The 20300-nt window shown below is 47.5% G+C and overlaps 2 protein-coding genes across 3 annotated transcripts in view; one reads left to right on the top strand and one right to left on the bottom strand.

Annotated features, from left to right (window-relative positions):
- The window catches only part of LOC114452871 (LIM zinc-binding domain-containing Nebulette-like), a 46777-nt gene extending 30413 nt beyond the window's left edge, over positions 1-16364 (bottom strand). The window contains exons 1-4 of the mRNA XM_028432393.1: positions 16098-16364; positions 13974-14068; positions 5230-5314; positions 2002-2109 (exon numbers count right to left, since the gene is read on the bottom strand). Of these exons, the coding sequence (XP_028288194.1) occupies positions 2002-2109; positions 5230-5314; positions 13974-14068; positions 16098-16166 (357 nt within the window). The 5' untranslated portion in view covers positions 16167-16364. The remainder of the gene's footprint in view (positions 1-2001; positions 2110-5229; positions 5315-13973; positions 14069-16097) is intronic.
- LOC114452823 (NLR family CARD domain-containing protein 3-like) overlaps positions 1-20300 on the top strand; it is a 1046161-nt gene that overhangs the window by 612744 nt on the left and 413117 nt on the right. The gene's annotated exons all lie outside the window — the stretch shown is intronic.

Genomic DNA, 20300 nt, shown 5'->3' with positions numbered 1-20300 from the left:
TCTTCCTGGTAGAAACGCATGTGATGTCGTCCTGATGTGAACCAGCCTCGCTGCTCCGCAGACTCCACTGAAATACAGATGAATCCCAATCCACATAATGCCTCTGAGATCAGAGCCTTTTTACAGGAGGCCTGTGAAAGTCAGACTTTTCTAATTAGCTTGTACGATAATACTTTCACATGATGACGACATGAGCACATCTGACAGAGACGCTGCTTTGAACCTGATTCCTTACAGGTGAGGACCTCTGGGCTGGACAGGTGCTGGACGATGGTGGACTTGTGGTCTAGATCTGGTTGATCTTCCTGCTGTGTGTCTCCACTGTGGCTGTTTGGACCAACGGCTCATCTGTGGCTACAAACTGCTGCAGAACTCTCTCAGGGTCCAACACAGAGAAGACAGACTGTCTCTGAATCTGGCCTTCAGCTGACCCACATTCAGCTGACAGCAGATTGTGGAGACCTGCAGCTCCATGCAGATGTGCCCCTGTGTTATTAGATCATGTCAATAGTCTCCTGTGTGATGACTGTAACAGGCTTTGCAGAATGGGGGTTGTCTTCTGGGCTCTTCTGTAGAAAGACCGTTCAACGGTGATGTCACCATGTCTTCATGGACATACCTGAGACTGAGGACAACTGCAGGAAGGCCGATGTTCTTTTTTTTGCACAGTCCCCTCCTTAGGATCAATTTGGAGGTCTGAACCACAGTACATTCTATCTTTTTAACTATATGCACAATAAAAACAACTTTGTCCATTTATCTACTGACGCAACAGCAGCAACCATTAGTGTCCATTTTGATTCAAGGACAGACAGCCGACAATTCAATTCTCCCTGCATCACTGTTCCATCAGTCATTCAACATGCAAATAAAAGCCCAGCAGATAAAGGTCAATACACATCAGGAAACCACCAGCTGACATCATAGCCTGCACAAATTCCTCCTTCTACTCTCTCTCCTCTTCAACCTTCTCCAATCTTCCTCCTCTTCCTCCTCCTCTTAATAACACCACCAGGTCAACCTTGAAAAGAGCTGAGTAATAAAATCAAACTGTGTGGGCTGCTGAATGTCAACCCATTCCAGAGCGAGGAGGCGATGTGTGTGTCTGTTCATTAAAGCCGAGCAAATGAGGAGAGAGAGCTGGTGGAGTGTAAACACACAGGACGATGATCGCTGGGTCAGGTAAACAGAGGGGACGACAACACAACGCACAACAACACAGGGGACGTGTGTCTCCTTTAAGTTACCGTTCTATCCAGACAAACTCTTTTCAATTTATTTAATCTCCTGCTGAACAGATTCATTCCACGGCCCATCAAAATCTAATTTGTCCCACAAGAGTTTCAGAATGAAATAAAAATGCAAACAAACACAAGGAAGACGAGTCTGCACCAGAAGAACAACAGTGTCTACGCACCGCTGCGCCCTCCTGAGGCGGAGTGGGTGAACACTCGTCACCTCACCTGAACCAGCTGTTGGTTCCAGCAGACCTGAGCCATTCCAGGCTAAGGCTGGTGCTAACCAGCCGACACAACCCAGCCTCCTGCTATGAGCTGAGGACCAGAACTAACACGTGAAGTGGAGTCTGAGAGAAGTCTGGACCGAGACAGACGGAGAAAGGAGACGATGACCAGAGAGAGGAGGGCACACACTACCTTGGCATCATTCGCTGGGTTCCCCGGGTCATCGGGACACGTGTAGAACATCTGTATGCACACATCACATCACATCACAACAACTCTTTAACAGAAGCAGGACAGTTCAAACAACCTGAAAACGTACTTACACTTCTGAGAAGTAGAAGAAGAAGCTCCTCTTCAAACAGCCCGTGATGTCATCAGCACCAGGTGACTCCATCGTGTGTGTGTGTGTGTGTGTTAGTGCTCGCTGACCAAAGTGCACCCTCACATTCATGCTTCACCTCACACACTCCGACACAGATGTGGTGTGTGTGTGTGTGTGTGTGTGTGTGTGTGTGTGTGTGTGTGTGTGTGCACATACGTTACTGATCTGCTCCTGAGTCTTTCTGAGTCTCTGCATCTCTGGAGTGTCGGACACGATGCTGAAGCCTCGGCCTTTACTCTCCTCAAAGTCCTTCTTGTACTTCACCTGCAGGAGTGAAGCAGAAGCTCCATCACAACATTCAGCCTCAAAGAAGCAGAGAAGGTGTTTACATGTGGAGGCGGAAAAGAAAGAACAATGCACCCACGGGAGGAGAAGAAGGACCAGAATGCACTGCAGCTACATCACAAAGAGAAGCTGCCGGCGTAACACAACTTCTGAACTGAGTAACAGGCGGGTGAAGCAGCTACGCTGTGCTGCTGTATAATCATACCTGACGGTGGATTTCAGCTGTGAATGTGCCCACACAGTGGAAATAATTACAGCGCTCAGATTCACAATCAGCTTCACACAGCATGAGGAGAACTTTAAATGTACTGTAATTGCTCCACGTACAGTGAGAGCAGTGACGTTCGGGGTGTGAAAACCAGAGAGGCTTTTATTTCTGGCTTTCACCGGGTCCCACACACATTACATCCAATCACCTGAAAGGGCTATTTCAAGCCCCACAGTTTAGACTGATCAATGGTTACTTCCTCATTGTACAGTGAGTGAGTCTGTGTGTCCCAAACCAGCTGTTTGAAAGTGATTCTGCTTTAAAAGCTCAGCAGAAACAACCCTGTTCACCGGCACAGAGAACACTGTAAGAACCGTCAGACTTTACGATGGTGCTTGAATGCATCACGTCTGCTCGCTGCAGTGTATTATTTAACAATAAAGCAGGAAGCCATGATGGAGTCACATGTATCTGTCTGATCTGCAGCTGATTTCTGTCTGAATCACTGATTTGTAGAGGCTGTAAAATGCAAACATATGATCAATCAAGTCCCAGCCAGGTGTGTGGTCCTCCTGACCATACATCTGTAAACTCTGACAAAAAGCTCCAAATCTTCGCTGCATCACCGCTGACCAGAGCAGCAGGGGGGGCGGCCCGCCGCACTTCAGCTCAACCTTCAAACATAATGTCATCCTGCTGGTGTCTATCAGTCATCAATAACAGCCCATTAGCCCACCAAACAGACTTACATAACATAACTCACACAGCAAGGGTGTGTGTGTGTCTGTGTGATTGTCCCTGTTCTCAATACAAAGCAGATTAAATCCCAATTCATCAGCCTGAGGCTCCCTGCTGAGCTAATATGACAAACTAATGAGCTAAACTCTCTCTCTCTCTCTCACTCACACACCAGGGACAGGTGGCACCAATGCTAGACAGCAGATACATTCAGTGAAGAAAGAACTGTCTGGTGTCCAGTTCAGGAGATGTGATGTGATGTGATGATGTGTTTTATATCTGTGGATGCTCTCATTCATCCAGGTCAGAGTCATTTCCAAGAGTTTAAATCGAGGCAACTGGACTCAAGGACTGTTTTTTGAAGACGTTTCGCAACTCCCCCAAGTGGCTTCTTCAAAAAACAATCCTTGAGTCCAGTTGCCTTGATTTAAACTCTTGGAAATGATGATGTGTTTTCAAATGTTTACTCTGAAACAGCCAGCAGACGAATAGGGTGCAGTTAAAAGTCCAGATGTTATTGGCTGTCAGTGGCTTTTTCTCCTCCTCAGCTCTGTTGGTTTTTGTCTGTCTCTGTTCTGGCTCAGATTAGTATGAAGACATCAGTCAGTCATCCATCCATCCACCTTCAGCAGTCTAAGCAGAGACGGCCAGACTTCCGTCTGCCTGGACACTTTTTTCTGCTCTACTGGGGGAATCCCAAGACATTAGGAGGAGCCAGCTGAGGTACTCGGGCTCGGGTCCCCTGCACGCCTTCCTGGTAAGGTGTTGTCCCATCAAGCGGGGGCCCAGGACATGGAGGAGAGACTCTGTCTTTTGGTTGGCCTGGGAAGGCCTCTGAATTCCCCCCCGAGGAGCTGACAGGGCCAGGAGCAAAGGCTCGGGTCCAAGCCCCTCCTGGGTGACCGACTGCCTATCCATCCGCCAATCACAGCAAGCCAGATTATAAACATTGATGTTAACAGTCCACATCGGCTGATGGCGGCTCCTCGCTCTCCCTGCCATCACAAACTAAATGACACCAGATGCTCTAAAGCTTCGTCCCCTTTAACATGTGGATCCTTCTGTTAAAGTAAGAAGAGTTTTACTGTGACAAATCCACCAGCAACTGTCTTTATTTAACCCCTGCACGTGTGTGACTCAGACCTCCTGGAGGTCACATGTAGTCTCTTCACATCAACACCGATGCTTTCATGTGCTCCTCCAGGACGCTGACTATGACCATGAGTGTCCATACAGACACACACACAGTGGGAAACCCCCATATGTTGACCTAGATGTACAGCAGAGTGGATGTGACAGGGTCATGTGACTGTGCGATGATGTCATTCCTCCTGTATTTACATTCACATCAGAAGTTAACTGTCACTTTATCATCCGTGTTTCCTGCTGCAGGAATTCATGCTTTAACTCACAATGAGGTGAATCCAGTGACTCTCAAGGGAAGCTGCACAGAGCGATGAATTATAAAGTCCTTTATATCAGACTGACTCAGATCAGACTGTGATGAGGAGGTTTCCCAAGAACACTCTGTAAACATGGTCTAATAAATATGACCAGTGCGTAAAGCAGGACGAATACAACCAACCATCAGAGAGGGCCTGAAGCCTACCCCACCTGTCAGGCCGGGAGGCGGGACTGGAATCAGCCCTGTCAGTCCTCCTGCACAGAGCGCCCTGTTTACCCACTTCAACTACAAGACTCAGATAATCCTTCCTGTCAGCGGAGCAGAGGCTCCGTCATGGTGACTGAGTGTATCTGCTTGTTTATTTGACAGGTGGATGAAGCAGCACCTGTCTGCCTGACGTGCTTTAAAGCAGCTTCCTGCCTCACATGAAGGAAGACGCTCAGGTGCATCCTGACAGCTCTGCCCGCTGCAGGCGAGCCGAGTCACTGATTCACTGACACACAGGACCCGAGAGAGGAAAGCAGCTTCATTCTGTGCCATATGTCCTCATCCTGTGTGTGTGTGTCAGCCCAGCAGACTGCAGCACAAAGGGACAGATGTCCACTCAGCAGTCTGCAGAAGGGGACATGTTGTTTGTCATGTGACGCGTGTTTGTGTCCAGCGTTGTTGTTTCGGAGCCGGACACAAATGCATCATGTGTATGGCTGCTGTAAAGACGGCCTTCATGCACCTGTGTGTGTGTGTTTACCTGGCTCTGTAGCTCGCTCTGCTGTCTCAGTCTCAGGTTCTCTGGCGTGTCGGCCACGATGGTGAACGACGTTTTCGGGTAATGTCTGAAAACAAAGAGGATGAGCAGTGAATCATGGCGGGCTGGGAGTGTCTAACTTGTTGTGGCATGTTTCATAAAGGCCAGAGAAAGTGGGACTTTTGTCAGTTATTGTTATATTTTGTGCATCCTCTCCTGGATGCACGGTGACAGCTGAGGCTGAACTTTTAGGGCAACAGAAACCACCAGGGATTACGTGACTGTGCGCCCCCCTGTGGTCCTGTGAATAAATGCAGTCAGCTCTGAAGGACCTGACCTGCTCCGACTAAACAAGACAGCTTGTTTACCTCCTGTTCCTGTCGCCTAGCAACCTGTAGTTAGCACTCACAGTTAAACAGTCTGCAGCCATTTGTTGTTCTACTGTAAAATAATCCCACGGCCTTAAGTACTGGGATATGTTGGTCCACCTGACGCTTCCTACTGGCTCGGCTCCTGCAGCTCTTCTGTTTGAAATGACTTGAACCACATGCACATGAACGTCTCTCCTTAAACGTGTGACCAGTATTTGTGGTTTCACTTCTCCAGGAGCGACGGCCGCTTCCTCTGCAGTCTTTCGTTTTACGTCTTCAGCCCACCTGAACAATGAAAGGCTGCAGGCAGAGAAATGTCAGAGCAGCCGTGGCGAGTTAATGACCCACCAGGCGATGACATCAGCAGAAACAATGACCCATTCAGAGCTCCCTGCCATTACTCTCGTTATCTCACTCAACCTTTTGGTCCCCTGGTAATGCCCTGAAAGTTCTCCGTGTATCTAAGCAGCATCAGCGGGTGTAGGTTTAAAGCTTTTGTCTGCAGGAACACACACAGTGTGAGCGCAACACTCCCACACTCCCACCTCCAGCAGCCTGTCAGGGTATTTCTACTGTTAGAGGGAGAGGAGGGACCCTCTGTGATCTGTGAGGAAGGGGCAGCAGGCCCTGAGGAGTCCCAGATCACCTCCTAACATCATGTGTGACACAGAGTGTGTGAGTGTGTGTGTGTGTAACACTGTGGGTCGGTCTCTCTACAAATGATGAGACTTCTGGCACCAGGCTCCGGCTGTATCAGCCAGCCTGTTCAGAAACTCCTCCGACACTCCACCACAAATCTGTGCCTCATTTTGCAGCATTTAAGACAAAAACACGACAAGCTGTGGATGAAGAAGAGGAGGAGGAGCCGTGTGAGGAGAGGAAGCTGGGAGCAGATCCTGCTCGGGGCAGGCTGATTCACAGAGCCTGGTGAACTGCTGTGAATCATCGATGCCAGCAGCATATTCAGCAGCACAGTTTGACCACTCCACCCAGCTGTCCTTCGCTCCTCTCCTCCTCCTCCTCCTCCACCTCCTCCTCCACCTCCTCCTCCCACTTCACCTCTACTCTTCCTCCCACTCTCCTCTCCCACACACCGGACCTCTCTCTCATACAGTACCGCGAGCATTCCCTAAAAACAGAGCTTGTTACATCACCCATCAGTCCACCATTTTCAATCACACACAGAGGGCCCACGTCATGGAGGTCTGACCGGAGGCCGACTGCACTGAGACAGGAGGGAAGTCCACCATCATCCTACACCATCATCCTACACCTGATGTACACAGATTACACACACACACTCTGTATGAGACATGATGTTAGAAGCACCACGGTCCTAAACCTCCTGTCCCACAGGGGGCGCTCTGTAGCAGCTGTAAAATGAAATAGAACGCCTCTAGGTGAACTGCAGCCCGTTTCAGTAAACTGATTGTTGTGTGACATCATGTGTGCACTTTATAAATCCACACAAACTGTATGATTGTTATTAAAGATGTTTTGTTCTCTCTTTCTCTGCATTTGACTCCGTAATTACAGTCAAGCCAACGATGACAGGTCACACACAGTCATCAGGATCTTTACCCGTCTGTCTACTCGCATTGTGTTTGTCTGCAACCATAATGAGTCTGTTATAGTTAGAAAAACCCACAAACAGGAGCCTCCACCCCTGTTCCTAAATTCACTCATCCACCAGTAACGTGGTTACAAAACTGTACTTGTTGTGTGTGAAGGCCTCGCTCCACAGCACCTCACTGTCCCACTCCAGCCAAATCAAATCTCTCAGGTCCTCTGGGTTCTGTCGGCCCAGCTGTGGTTCCTTCATGTTGTTAGTTTTAGTTGTGTTGTGCTTTTAGACACAGACTGATGGACGTCTACATTCAGCTTTATTTGTAATGTGAAGCACACTGACTCCCTGTCTGTGTCTGTGTGTGTGTGTCTACAGTAATACGTACAGGAATCATGACTGTTTGACATCCAACAGTCCTTTGGTTTCACTTGTGCAACACACACACAAACTCATTTCAGACTTAAGTTTCACTTCACCTGCGTCCGTTGCTACCGGCAACCATTGATGCTTTGTTCGTTTGGCGCAACCCAATCCTTTGAGACAAAGAATGCCTCTGTGGGATATTTTACACACACACACACACAGCCGAGGTAACTCTCTTCTGGCTGGACAAAAACTCAGCTTGTGTGGAGTCTTTAGCAGCCAGCTGACATCCAGACGCCTGCAGGACACAAACAGCCTGTCGGCCATGTTTTCCACAGGTTCTGAGCTTTTATTTCACACCAGGGAGAAAACCTCGTCTGCATAAAGTGAAAAGACGAACAAAAAAAGTTGCTAAAGAGGCCGAAATATCTATAGATTCATAGGTCAAGCCTTCGAATCACAGGATCCTACACTTCCCATCATGCAGTTGGGCAGACCTGCCCTACATTCATCAAACTCTGCTGAGATAAACCCGATGAAAACTGCTCATAGACTTTGTTCAAACAGAATCAGACGCACACAACCAACAAGGTGTTTAAATATATCCTCCACCAATAAGCAGAAACACACACACACACACACACACACACACACACACACACACACACACACACACAGCATCCTTTCAACTGTTTCCAATAATACCCTCAGACACATCCTGCCTTTCTGCTGCTGCTTGGTTAGGACATTTACAATACATCAGTGCATGTGTGTGTGTGTGTGTGCAGTACAGTGGGTGTGTTGTGGATACAGATTTAGATTTACCATTGTCTATAATGCTGCTCAGTATTTGCCTCCTTGCTGAGAGCTGCAGTGACGCACACGGCTCTGACTGAACCTTCAGACAATAGGCCGAAGAAAAGCTGCATCATGTTCTCACATTTAAATAAATACACAACACACACAGACGCACACTGTGTTTTGTCATTTCAGGTGTGATGACTTCAGGGAATGTCGTACATTATCTCAACATGCAAAGTCTAAAAATGAAGAGCAGACTTAGTTTGTGTCATTTTCTGAAGCTAAGGACGGAGAAACCTGTCACATGCTCAGTCCGTGTGTTCTGATTGGTCACAGCTCTGTCATGAATAATCAGCTGCAGATCAGACAGGTACTCTCTGAATGTTGGTCATGTGACTAATTTGGATATTCCAACAGTACCATGTGGCGCACATGATGCATTCAAGGACCGACAGACAAATCTGTGACAAGGTAATTCAGGCGCATCACATTCCCCAGAAACACAGACTACACCTGAGCAGGAAGGTGGAGGTCAGACATGGACGAGGACGTTTCTTCACAAACCACCATGACACAAAAAAACAAGGATGCTCTCTTAGTGAATCACAAGTGAGACAGATGAAGAGGAAGAGAGAGAGTGTGTGTGTGTGTGTGTGTGTATGTGTGTGTGTGTGTGTGTGTGTGTGTGTGTGTGTGTGTGTGAGCTGGTCAGTCTGGCTGCCCTCCATCTTCCTGCTTAGGTGTTGATGAAAGTCTCAGTGTGGGCTCAGGACAGGACTTGGCTCCCAGGAACCTTGTTTACAGTCCAGCAGCATCACAGCAGAGTGAGGAACGAAGGGAGGAGCAGATTGAATATGGAGAGTTTGTTTATGTAGACGCACAACTTTAATTATAACTTTAATTATAACAGCATCATTTTAAAAACTATGAAACCACACCGAGCAGCAGGAGCTGAGCAAAAGTGAAAATCTGCAGCAGACAACAGAGGAAGCCCTGAGTGCTGAGGAGGAACAGAGATCAGACACACACGCCTCTTCATTACATCACAGGCGCTGTTACAGCAGACTGTTCTTCTGTTCTGTGGCTGCTGCAGCATCATCCTCCATTAAACAGCCGTGTCAGCTGCTTTCATTAAAGGCCCGTTCCACCAATATTTAATGAGCGCTGCATCTGAAGGTCTTCAAACGTCTGGTTGTTGTTGCTTCAGTCTGTTCGCTGAACATCATGCTGTGAGTCTGAGCTCTCCAACCAATGGCCTAGTTCCACACGAGACGCGCTGCATCTATACACCCCCAGGCATGGATCATGTAGAGTGTGTGTGTGTGTGTGTGTGGTGGGGTAACAGTCGTTTATCTCTGACCTGTTAACGGTTAACATTATGAACCAAAGAATGTGGGGTCACTGCGGTGCAGCTCGGCTCAGATAAGCCCGCCTGCTCGTTAACAGCCTTTCTACCTCTGCCGCCTCTGATGGTGCCTCCACCCATCTGCAGCGTCAGTCTCTGTTCCTGCTCCTTCAGGACCTCCGTCTCCACAGACGAGATTCTCCATCAGCAAACAGAGGAGTTTTATGTCTGCAGTAAGGAGGAGACGGGAGACTGGAGGTCTTTGTGGAGGAGAGGTGATAGATATGTAGGAAAGCGAAAGAGAAAGACGTGAATGAAGCAGAGAGAACTCCTGAGTCCGGTTCCTGCCGCCTGATCACAGAGCTGTTTATAGAGCCGGTCTTTCTAACACCATGACTGTCTCCGCTGACCTCTCTCCACTGTCCCCCATCTTTCTCCTCACTCATTCATGCGTAACTTTCTGTGAATGGAGCCATCTCTCATCCCTGCGTCCCCATTCTGTCCCCTCACAGTGACGGCCGAGCCTCGGTCGCTCCCTGCTTCTCTCATCCTTCACATCATTCAGTGTTTTCTCACGTTGGCGCTCCACCTCAGCACATTCTCCATTCAGACCCACACAGATTAGACCAGCGAGGGTTACATAACTTCCAGCAGCTTCACCTCTCACGGCGCGGCTCTGGATTTATTCCCTCTGTCTAATAACCCGCTCTCTCTCCTTCATGTGGTGGACTTCCTCAGCTCTCAGGTCTCCAGCAGCTGTGAGGACAGAGGAGTGGAGCTGTCCCTTCTGTGGACCCTCCACCTGCCCACCCTGCAGTCAGTCTGCTGCTCCCCTCCTGCACATACGAACGTCTTCTTCTTTCTTTGTGCTGCTGAGGAGCCCTCTGAGGCCGCAGTAAACCGGGCTATGTGGGCAGACGTCTTACATAACCACACAGTCTTTATCAAAACAATCTACCTTAACACAAGCCTGTTAACACGCACACAACATGTGAAAGCACACACACATGAAGACACCGTGTCCTCGATTGGACTTCCTGTTATCTGAGCAGCCGTGCGCAGCGTTACATAACTAGCTTTGATTATTACTAATCTGCATAACAGATGACTTAATTAAAGAGAAATATGTCGGCAGGAGGAGCCCGTGCAGACGGTTCTGTTTTTAACTGCATGTGTGTGTCAGAAAAAAAAAAGTTTGGAGAGAATCTGGGAATGATTTTCAGTTGGTCAATTCATTATTGTTATAAACGACTCAGGAACAGAGAAGCTGGTTATTTAAAAGCAAACATGACACAGAGGTCAGAAAAGGATGCACGTAACATGAAAGAAGAACATTTATGGGAAAAGAGATATGTCCTGATGCCAAGCCATTTCAAAGTAATGTGCACATTTGAAGGGCAGGATGGGATTTTAATGTCAGAGTTATAAGGAATAAAAGGTTCATACTGAAGTCAGAGAACGTTGACTCTGCTGATGCTGAGGACGCGAATTAAAAGCTTCCTAAACTACCAACTTTAATATGACAGAAGAGCCATGAAGGGGCTTCAGTTTTAACTGTTTGAGGTCTGATTTCAGTTGGTGAGGGTGCAGCAGCAGCAGCATGTGCACGGAGCAGGTCGTCTGCTGGGTTATGGGGGGCAGTCACACCCTGCAGATTAAAACCCCTCTCATGACCTGCTGCAAGAACGACGAATGACAAGAATGAGTAGAAGTATATGACCTGTGTGTGTGTGTGTGTGTGTCTGTGTGTGTGTGTGTGTCAGCTCTCATGTGTTCCTGTAATCCTCTCCCCCCTCTTTTTGTCCGCTTCCTTTTTAAAGCTGCAGTTGGGATTTTAAAAGCACGAGACCACCGTCAGAAAGTCCAGAGAGCAGAACCAGGACAGTTCTTCAGGGAACCTTCTCTGTGGTGACTAGTTTTACTGTCCTCTCAGCTCTGTCTGCACACCGTGGCTCGTTGTATTTCATCAGGTTAAAGCTCACACAGTTTGTTCAGTAACGAGCTGGCAGCAGCATGTTAGCAAAGAAACATACAGGAGGACAGAACGAGGCCGTCAAATGTTATTGTTGTGATGGTGAGGACGGCAGCCGCGGCTCACCAGTGGAGACACAAACAGCCAAGAAAAACAGAGGCCACAGACACACACTGACAACAAGCAGAGGCTCTGTGTAATTACAGGTTTACACTGAGCGCTATGTAGCAGTGAGCTACAAACTCTCACTGACGAGTCAGGAAGTGTGCGGCCGCGCAGAAAGCAAGGCTGACACGCCAACAGTTTGTATCATGTTAGCGTGTGAAGTAATATGTCTGCATGTCGGACAGTATTTTCTCTGTGGTAGCTTAGCTCCAGCTTAGCTGCTAATGTTAATGTGAGGAAATTTAGCAGTCAGATCAGCTGTCATCTGATGTGACTGCATCCCGACTCAGGAGCTGCATCCTGAGCCAGAACATCTCATTCTGCAGAGGACTTCCTGTTTATCATCCCCAAGCTAACCTTACACAGCGAGCTGTGACGCAGCCACCATTCACCCGGCTCGCAGTTTAATGTTCAGATCAATCCTTTATCTGGCAAGCTAGCATCGCTACGAATAAAGGCCACTTCCTGTTCTTTGGAAAACATCTAAAAGTAGTTTGGCTGTTAGCAGAAGAAGGCAGAGACAGAACTGACCTGTTAGACACAGCAGGCAGGTAAACAGGAAGTGACGGGCACAGGTGAAACTAATGAGGACAAAGCAGCCAATCACAAAGAAGGCAGAGCAGAGTTAGGGTTAGGGTTACCTCAGTGCAGTGGAGGACTTTCAGTTTGTCATGACTGAGCTGCAGAGGGCGAACACACACAGTGTGTGAACAAAAACACACACAGTCCATTAACTCCTGTGTGTGACACTGAGTGAGAGTGATGAGCTGACCCGACCCACACAGAGTCACACTGAGCACACACACACACCTGACAGGAGACAAAGACGGCGTGTTCCACGAGCTGAGACTGACCTCATGGGGTCAAAGGTCACGCTAACACCTCTGACATTAAGCGCATAAACACAACAGTGTGTGTTTGTGGAGCCGATCAGCCTGACAGAGTGTTTCTCTGTGATAAAACTACAAGAAATCACAAATCAATAATTCAGGCCTCCTCATGCATTTATGATCCAACTCTGCTGCTTTGAACACACCACTGCTCAGTGGGAGGGGGGACAGACCCGGGTGCTCGGTTCAGTTTGCTTCTTCTCTCTATCAGTAAAAGCTCAGAGCATGACAGTGAACGCCACACTGACAACACAGCACACACACGCCTCCATCATTCTTGGTCTGTGAGAGTGGTGAGTCTTTGGGTGGATAAGAGTGGAGCGAGCAGCCACAAACACTAAGACCCCGCTCACACTGGGGAAATCAATCCAGCTAGAGCGGGATTCGGGCCGTATCTGGATATATCCTGTCAGAGTCTGAACAACACGGATCTGGATATATCCGGATTGATTTCAATCCACCTCTCGGAGGCGGATGTAGCCGGATTGACTCAAATGTGGCTCAGGTCTGAACGCAAATCTGGCTAGTGATGTCATACTTCCGGTTCTCGGGGACAGTGTCCGGGTCGCGTACACAAGCCGTACGTAAACAACCATCGAACTACGACCAAAAAAAAAAAAACGCATGCACACACGCGGTCCTAGCGCAGCCTGAACAGACTCTGTATATTACGAGGCGCCACCTAGTGGTTTGGAGGACAACAAACAAGTCATGTTAAGCTGGATTGAGAGCAGACGTGTGTGTGATAGCCAGATTTGAAAATAAATCTGAACGTATCCAGCGTAAAGACTATCTGGATTCAATCCTACTCTAGCTGGATTGACTTTCTCCAGTGAGTCAGTAGGTTGTTTTAGCTCTGTTTGCTCTCTTATCTGTAGAAACTTATAAGACCCAGTTCTGGGTTATTTACCTGCTTCTTTTTGAACAGCACCACAGTCATGTGGTCAATAGTTAAACAGTTCAGCCTTCACAGCCTCTCGTCTCCTCTGCGTCCCTGCAAACTAAATGTTCTCCACGGGTAATAAAACAGATGAGAACAAGCGGAGCATGCTAACAGATTCCAAGCTGGAAAAACTGGGCCGGGCCCACAACCAAAACCACTGAAACCAGCACTGCTATAAAAAAAAGCAGAGATACGGAGAGGCCGGGCACATAATAACACAGCAGCTGCAGCCAGAGGAGGTTCTTAAACACAACATGATGTGTGTGACGCTGACAGAGAGAGAGAGAGAGAGAGAGACCTGTGTGCTGCATTAAGAGAGGGAGGACTCACGCGTTGCAGTAGGGCTTCTTGTCGTAGCCTTTGTAGTTCTTCATGTTCAGGGTCATCTTGCAGACCTCGCAGTGGAAGCATCCTTTGTGCCAGTTCTACAGACACACACACACACACACACAGCAGTTAGACTTCAGACATGTTTCTGACAAAACGCTTTCGGCTACACCTGGATCCACCTGTTAGCTACCAGGGAAAGGGATGCATGTGTCCCCTGGTGTCTGGCATCAGATCAGCCTCCATCTTTCTTATCCCCACCCTCCTGATCAATGACCTTTGGCTCTGGCCAAGTCAACACACACACACACACTCACCCAGGGACATCACAGTAAGAGGCTGGAGGTGTGTGTCAGTCCTCCATCTGTGCTGCATTAGGATTATTCAAATCCTCGAGAAGTGCCCGTGTTCAGAGGGTCACATGGTTCCTGTATGAATGTCCTCCTCTATGAGACAGGAAGTGATAACAGACTGAAGTCCTGTCTGTAGGGATCTGATCGGACACCTCTAAGTACGGGTGTGAAGCAAACCCCACAAGACCTGCAGTTCCTCCAGTGTCCACTAGAGGCTGGCTCCGACAGCGAGTCAGTCCTCGTAGACCTCCATGTTGAAAGTCTACATACATTCCATCAGACAATGTTCATATGAGTTACTTGTTATGAACAGAAGGTTCGTAGGGTATCTGCTGCCACCCTCCACCCTCAGGTGGACACTCGGGGAACTGCAGCCTTCACACCTCATCTCCTCCTCTCTCCCCAGGTGAACTCTGGCAGCCTCTCCTGGGCAGAGCGTGTCACTGCAGAGTCTCCACCCACACAGATCTATCTTTAGCTGTGGCAGCCTGTGAATCATTTTCACAGCAGATCCACTGACGTGTTTCGTACTCATTTCAGAAACGTTCAGCTAAAAGCCAGATTAAGTGGGCTGTGTTTGAACCCCGCCTCCTTACATATTATTCACTAAATATTGATGGAAGATGAGAGCTGATACATGCAGAGCCTCCGAGCTGTTGTGTCATCTGACGCCTCACAGCACAGACAGCAGATGCATGAGACCAATCAATCATTTATCAGCATTATGCAAGCCTGTCATACAGAGCAGGTATGACATCAGAGTCAGCCCACTGTGATGTCACCTATGTTACCAGGTTAGAATACCAGCTGAGCTTCACTCCTGACTGGTCATTCCACTGTTTGTTTACGAACTTCTGTTACTGCAGCAAACACACAGCCCGGACTGGAGGAACACACCCTACAGCAGAGACAGGAACTTCGATATTTCTACTTTTTAGGAGGAGTTTTCTGTTTTCTGTCAGACGTGATGTTTAAAAATAGAAACATCAGATTTATATTTTAATATAGCAGCTCAGAGGCAGAGAGCGACCCTCAGAAGACGGAGTTTGTTACATAATCCTGTGGTGTGTGTTTTAATCTGGGCGAAATGTGTTTTCACCCACACACACACACAGACACACACACACAGAGACACACACACACAGACACACACATTAACACACACAGAGACACACACAGAGACACACACACACACAGACACACACATTAACACACACAGAGACACACACACACACACACAGACACAGAGACAGACACACACAGACACACACATTAACACACACACAGACACACACATTAACACACACAGAGACACACACAGAGACACACACACACACAGACACACACACATTAACACACAGAGACACACACACACACAGACACACACACACAGACACACACATTAACACACACACACAGACACACACATTAACACACACAGAGACACAGACACACACACACAGACACACACATTAACACACACACAGACACACACACACATTAACACACACAGAGACACACACACACACACACACACAGACACACACACACACACACATCAGTCCTCTAAGAACTTAGTACATTTGAGTTGGAAGTGATTCGTAGTACTTTAAACGTTGTTATGAGATGTGGAGAGTGTGAGTGTGTGTCTGTCTCTGAGTGTGTGTCTGTCTCTTGAGTGTGTGTCTGTCTCTGAGTGTGTGTCTGTCTGTCTCTGAGTGTGTGTCTGTCTCTGAGTGTGTGTCTGTCTCTGTTTACTAACTGAAGTGCTCACCTTGTCCAGGCAGCTGACTTTCTCCGTCGGGTAGACGATCTTCCCACAGCGGGCACACGGCGGATTCATCCTGCAAACGTTCGCTCTCCAACGGGTAAATTCCACCAGTTCTGCCGGGATGCGGTGTGTGTACAGACGGCAGCGGGAGCTCCGCGCTGGGTCGCCCTGTTAGCTGCGACGCTGTGGACAAAGTGAAGAAGCTGGAGGAAGAGAGAGAGAGAGAGCGAGAGAGCGCCGCTCCGCTCAGACTGTCCGGGCTGAAGGCTGCTGGATGCTGCGCCGGGACCGTCAGCAAGCTAGCAGCACTTAGCTAGCGCTGACTACACCGGAAGTTGTCAGGTGGATAACCGGAAATACATGGGCCCTTCAAAATCAAAGTACAAAGATATCGACAACATGAATCCTAAACCTAAGTCTACTCATACTTCTTTTGAGAGTCTCACTCTCAGCCTGTCTCACGGAAGCTGGAAGAAGTCAGAATTTGTTTTACTCGTCGTAGTATATCGTCCACCTGCTGCTGCTTATTCAGAGTTCCTGCTGGAGTTTTCAGACTTCTTATCAAGTTTAGTGCTTAGCACAGATAAAGTCATTATAGTGGGTGACTTTAACATTCATATGGACGTCGACTCCGACAGTCTGAAGATTGCCTTCAACTCACTCTTGGACTCAGTTGGGTTCTCTCAGTTAGTAAATGAACCCACACACTGCCACAGTCACACCCTCGACCTGGTTCTCACCTACGGCCTGGAAGCTGAGAACCTGCTAATATGGTCTCAAAATCCTGTTCTTTCAGATCACTCATTAATAACCTTTGACTTCTCTCTTTCAGACCTACCAGCACCTAAGGAAAAGGTCTACTACAGCAGATGTCTGTCTGAAGACGCCGTAAAGCATTTTAGGACAGCAATCCTACCAGTACTCCCCACAGTCCCAAGTACTGATGGGGGTACCAACTTAAATGTTACTCCTGCAGAGCTGGACCGCTTTGTCAACAACACTGCAGACACACTACACTCAGTCTTAAACAGGATTGCTCCACTGAAGAAGAAGAAAACTACAAACCAGAAGAGGCTAGCTCCGTGGTACAACTCAAACATCCGATCACTGAAACGGATTACACGTAGGATGGAGAGGATGTGGCAGTCCTCTAAATCAGATGACTCCCGGAGGATCTGGAGAGACAGTCTGCTGACGTATAAGAACCCTAACCCTTCGTAAAGCCAGGACAGCCTACTATTCATCACTAATAGAAGAAAACAAGAACAACCCGCGCTTTCTCTTTAACGCTGTAGCCAGGCTGACAAAGAGCCACAGCTCTGTGGAGCCTCACATTCCTGCAGCTCTTAGTAGTGAAGACTTCATGAGCTTCTTCACTGATAAAATCACCACTATTAGAGGACAAATCAACCACAATCTCTTTGTGACCGCTGAGGATACACCGCTACTTCTGGAAACGGATCCTGATCTAACCCTGGACTGCTTCGTGCCCATCGGCCTCCCTGAGCTGACCACCAGCATCAGCAAGTCTAAACCTACTACCTGTCTTCTGGATCCGATCCCTTCACGGCTCCTCAAAGATGCTATTCCTCTGATCGGAGACTCTATATTGGGACAGATCAACTTGTCTCTGGGAACAGGATATGTACCGCAGGCTTTTAAAACTGCTGTGATCATTCCGATACTTAAAAAACCTTCACTGGACCTGGACGTCCTAGGAAACTACAGACCGATCTCCAACCTCACCTTTATCTCCAAACTACTCGAAAGAGCTGTTGTAAGTCAGCTAAACGACCACCTGTGTAGTAACAGTCTGTTTGATGCTTTCCAGTCTGGTTTCAGAGCCCATCACAGCACAGAAACAGCACTGCTTAAAGTCACCAATGACCTCCTCATGGCATCGGACCGTGGTCTCGTCTCTGTACTCGTTCTACTGGATCTCAGTGCTGCCTTCGACACCGTAGATCATCGCATCCTGCTACACAGATTGGAACACGAGATCAGGATTACAGGAACAGCACTGCGCTGGTTTAAATCATATTTATCTGACAGATTTCATTTTGTTCACACTAACGATGTGTCTTCCACAGGTACAAGGGTTAACCACGGTGTTCCACAGGGTTCTGTGCTCGGACCGATCCTGTTCACCCTCTACATGCTCCCTCTAGGAAACATCATCCAGAAGCACGGCATAAACTTTCATTGTTATGCTGATGATACCCAGCTGTATTTATCCATGAAGCCTGAAGAAACGGAGCCGCTAGTCAGACTACAGGCGTGTCTAAAGGACATAAAGGACTGGATGTCCTCCAACTTTTTACTATTAAACTCGGACAAGACTGAGGTCATTGTTTTTGGACCGAAACATCTCAGAACTAGTTTATCAGATAATACTTTCTCCCTGGATGGAATTACTCTGGCCTCCAGTACGACTGTGAGGAACCTTGGAGTTATCTTTGATCAAGACATGTCGTTTGTCTCTCATATTAAGCAGGTCTCCAGGACCGCTTTCTTTCACCTGCGTAATATTACTAAGATCAGGAGCATCCTCTCTCAGAGTGATGCTGAAAAGCTCATCCATGCTTTTGTCACTTCAAGACTGGACTACTGCAACTCTTTATTGTCAGGATGTCCACATTACTCCATCAACAGTCTGCAGCTGATCCAGAACGCAGCAGCTAGAGTTCTGACAGGAAGCAGCCAAAGGGATCATATCTCTCCTGTCCTAGCGTCTCTTCACTGGCTCCCAGTGGACTCAAGAATACACTTCAAGATCCTTGAAGATCCTAACCTACAAGGCTCTTCATGGACTTGCTCCATTGTATCTGCAGGACCTGATTGTACCATATGTTCCTAATAGGACACTCAGATCTCTGAGTGCAGGTTTACTAGTAGTTCCTAGGATTCATAGAAGTAGAATGGGAGGACGAGCTTTTAGCTACCAGGCATGGAACCAGTTACCAATATGGGTCAGAGAAGCAGACACTGCCTCCACCTTTAAGACTAGACTTAAAACTTTTCTGTTTAGTAAGGCGTACAGTTAACCTTAGACCTAGTGTGTAGCACAGCTATGCTGCTCTAGGCCTACGTTGTCGGGGGGCACAAACATGATCCACTGAGCAGTTTCCCTCTCACCCTCTAACCTCTCCTTTTCTCTCCTTAGTCTGGCTCACACTGGTCTCAAGACCTGGATGATGACCTGCAGTCCGGCCCGTGAAGTCTCTCTTGCTCTACGTTGTCGGGGGGCACAAACACGATCCTCTGAACACCCTCTGACCTCTCCTCCACTCTCCTTAGTCTGGATCATACTGGGTAATATCGTCTCATAATCTGTGTTTACTGTCTTCCTTGTAGTTCTGTGCCTCGCTCTCGCTCTCTCTCTTTGCAGGTCTCAAGACCTGCATGCTGACCTGCAGTCTGGTCCCTGATCTCTCCTGTGCTCATCGACTTCACTAGCCCCTGCTGCTCATCCTTGCTACCAAATTACTATTCCTACTTATGGACCGACGATATATATAGATATCTATTACAATATAATCACTGTTTCATCTTGCTGTCATGTTTGCTCTGTACTGTATCATGTTTGTATCATGTTTGCTCCTCTCTCCCTCTCTCTCTTTCTCCTTCATCCTCTCTCTCTCCTCTCTCTCTCTCCTTCATCCCCTCTCTCTCTCCCTCATCCTCTCTGACTAGCAGCAGGACTGGTTCCCCCTTAAGTTGACGGGTCCTGCTCAAGGTTTCTTCCTCTTAAAGGGAGTTTTTCCTTGCCACAGTGCTCTTAGGGGGGTTCCTGTGAAGCGCTTTGAGACAATGTCTGATTGTAATATGCGCTATATAAATAAAACTGAATTGAATTGAATTAAATATATAATATTATTAAATAAATAAATAACAATAATAATAATAATGATGATAATAATAATGATAATAATAATAATAATAATAATAATAATAATAATAATAAATCATCTCGAATAGTGAATAGTTCAGTGTTGCTAATAGTCACTTTCCCTTCTCATAATTTAATGACATTATTTTTAATTTTGGCTGATAACAGGATAACCTCTAATCATTATTATTGATAAATATAAGAAAATTAGTGATTACCTTCAGGCATTGAGCTACTCTACATGGTGAAAGAAACACTGGACAGCTACCAACACACAGGTGGTCTGGCACCAACAAAATAAGAATGAAAAGTTTTAT

Source organism: Parambassis ranga, chromosome 20 (genome assembly GCF_900634625.1).
Source record: "Parambassis ranga chromosome 20, fParRan2.1, whole genome shotgun sequence".
Classification (NCBI taxonomy): domain Eukaryota; kingdom Metazoa; phylum Chordata; class Actinopteri; family Ambassidae; genus Parambassis; species Parambassis ranga.
The sequence above is the reverse complement of the archived record's forward strand: the minus strand, read 5'-3'. Positions and strand labels throughout refer to the sequence as shown.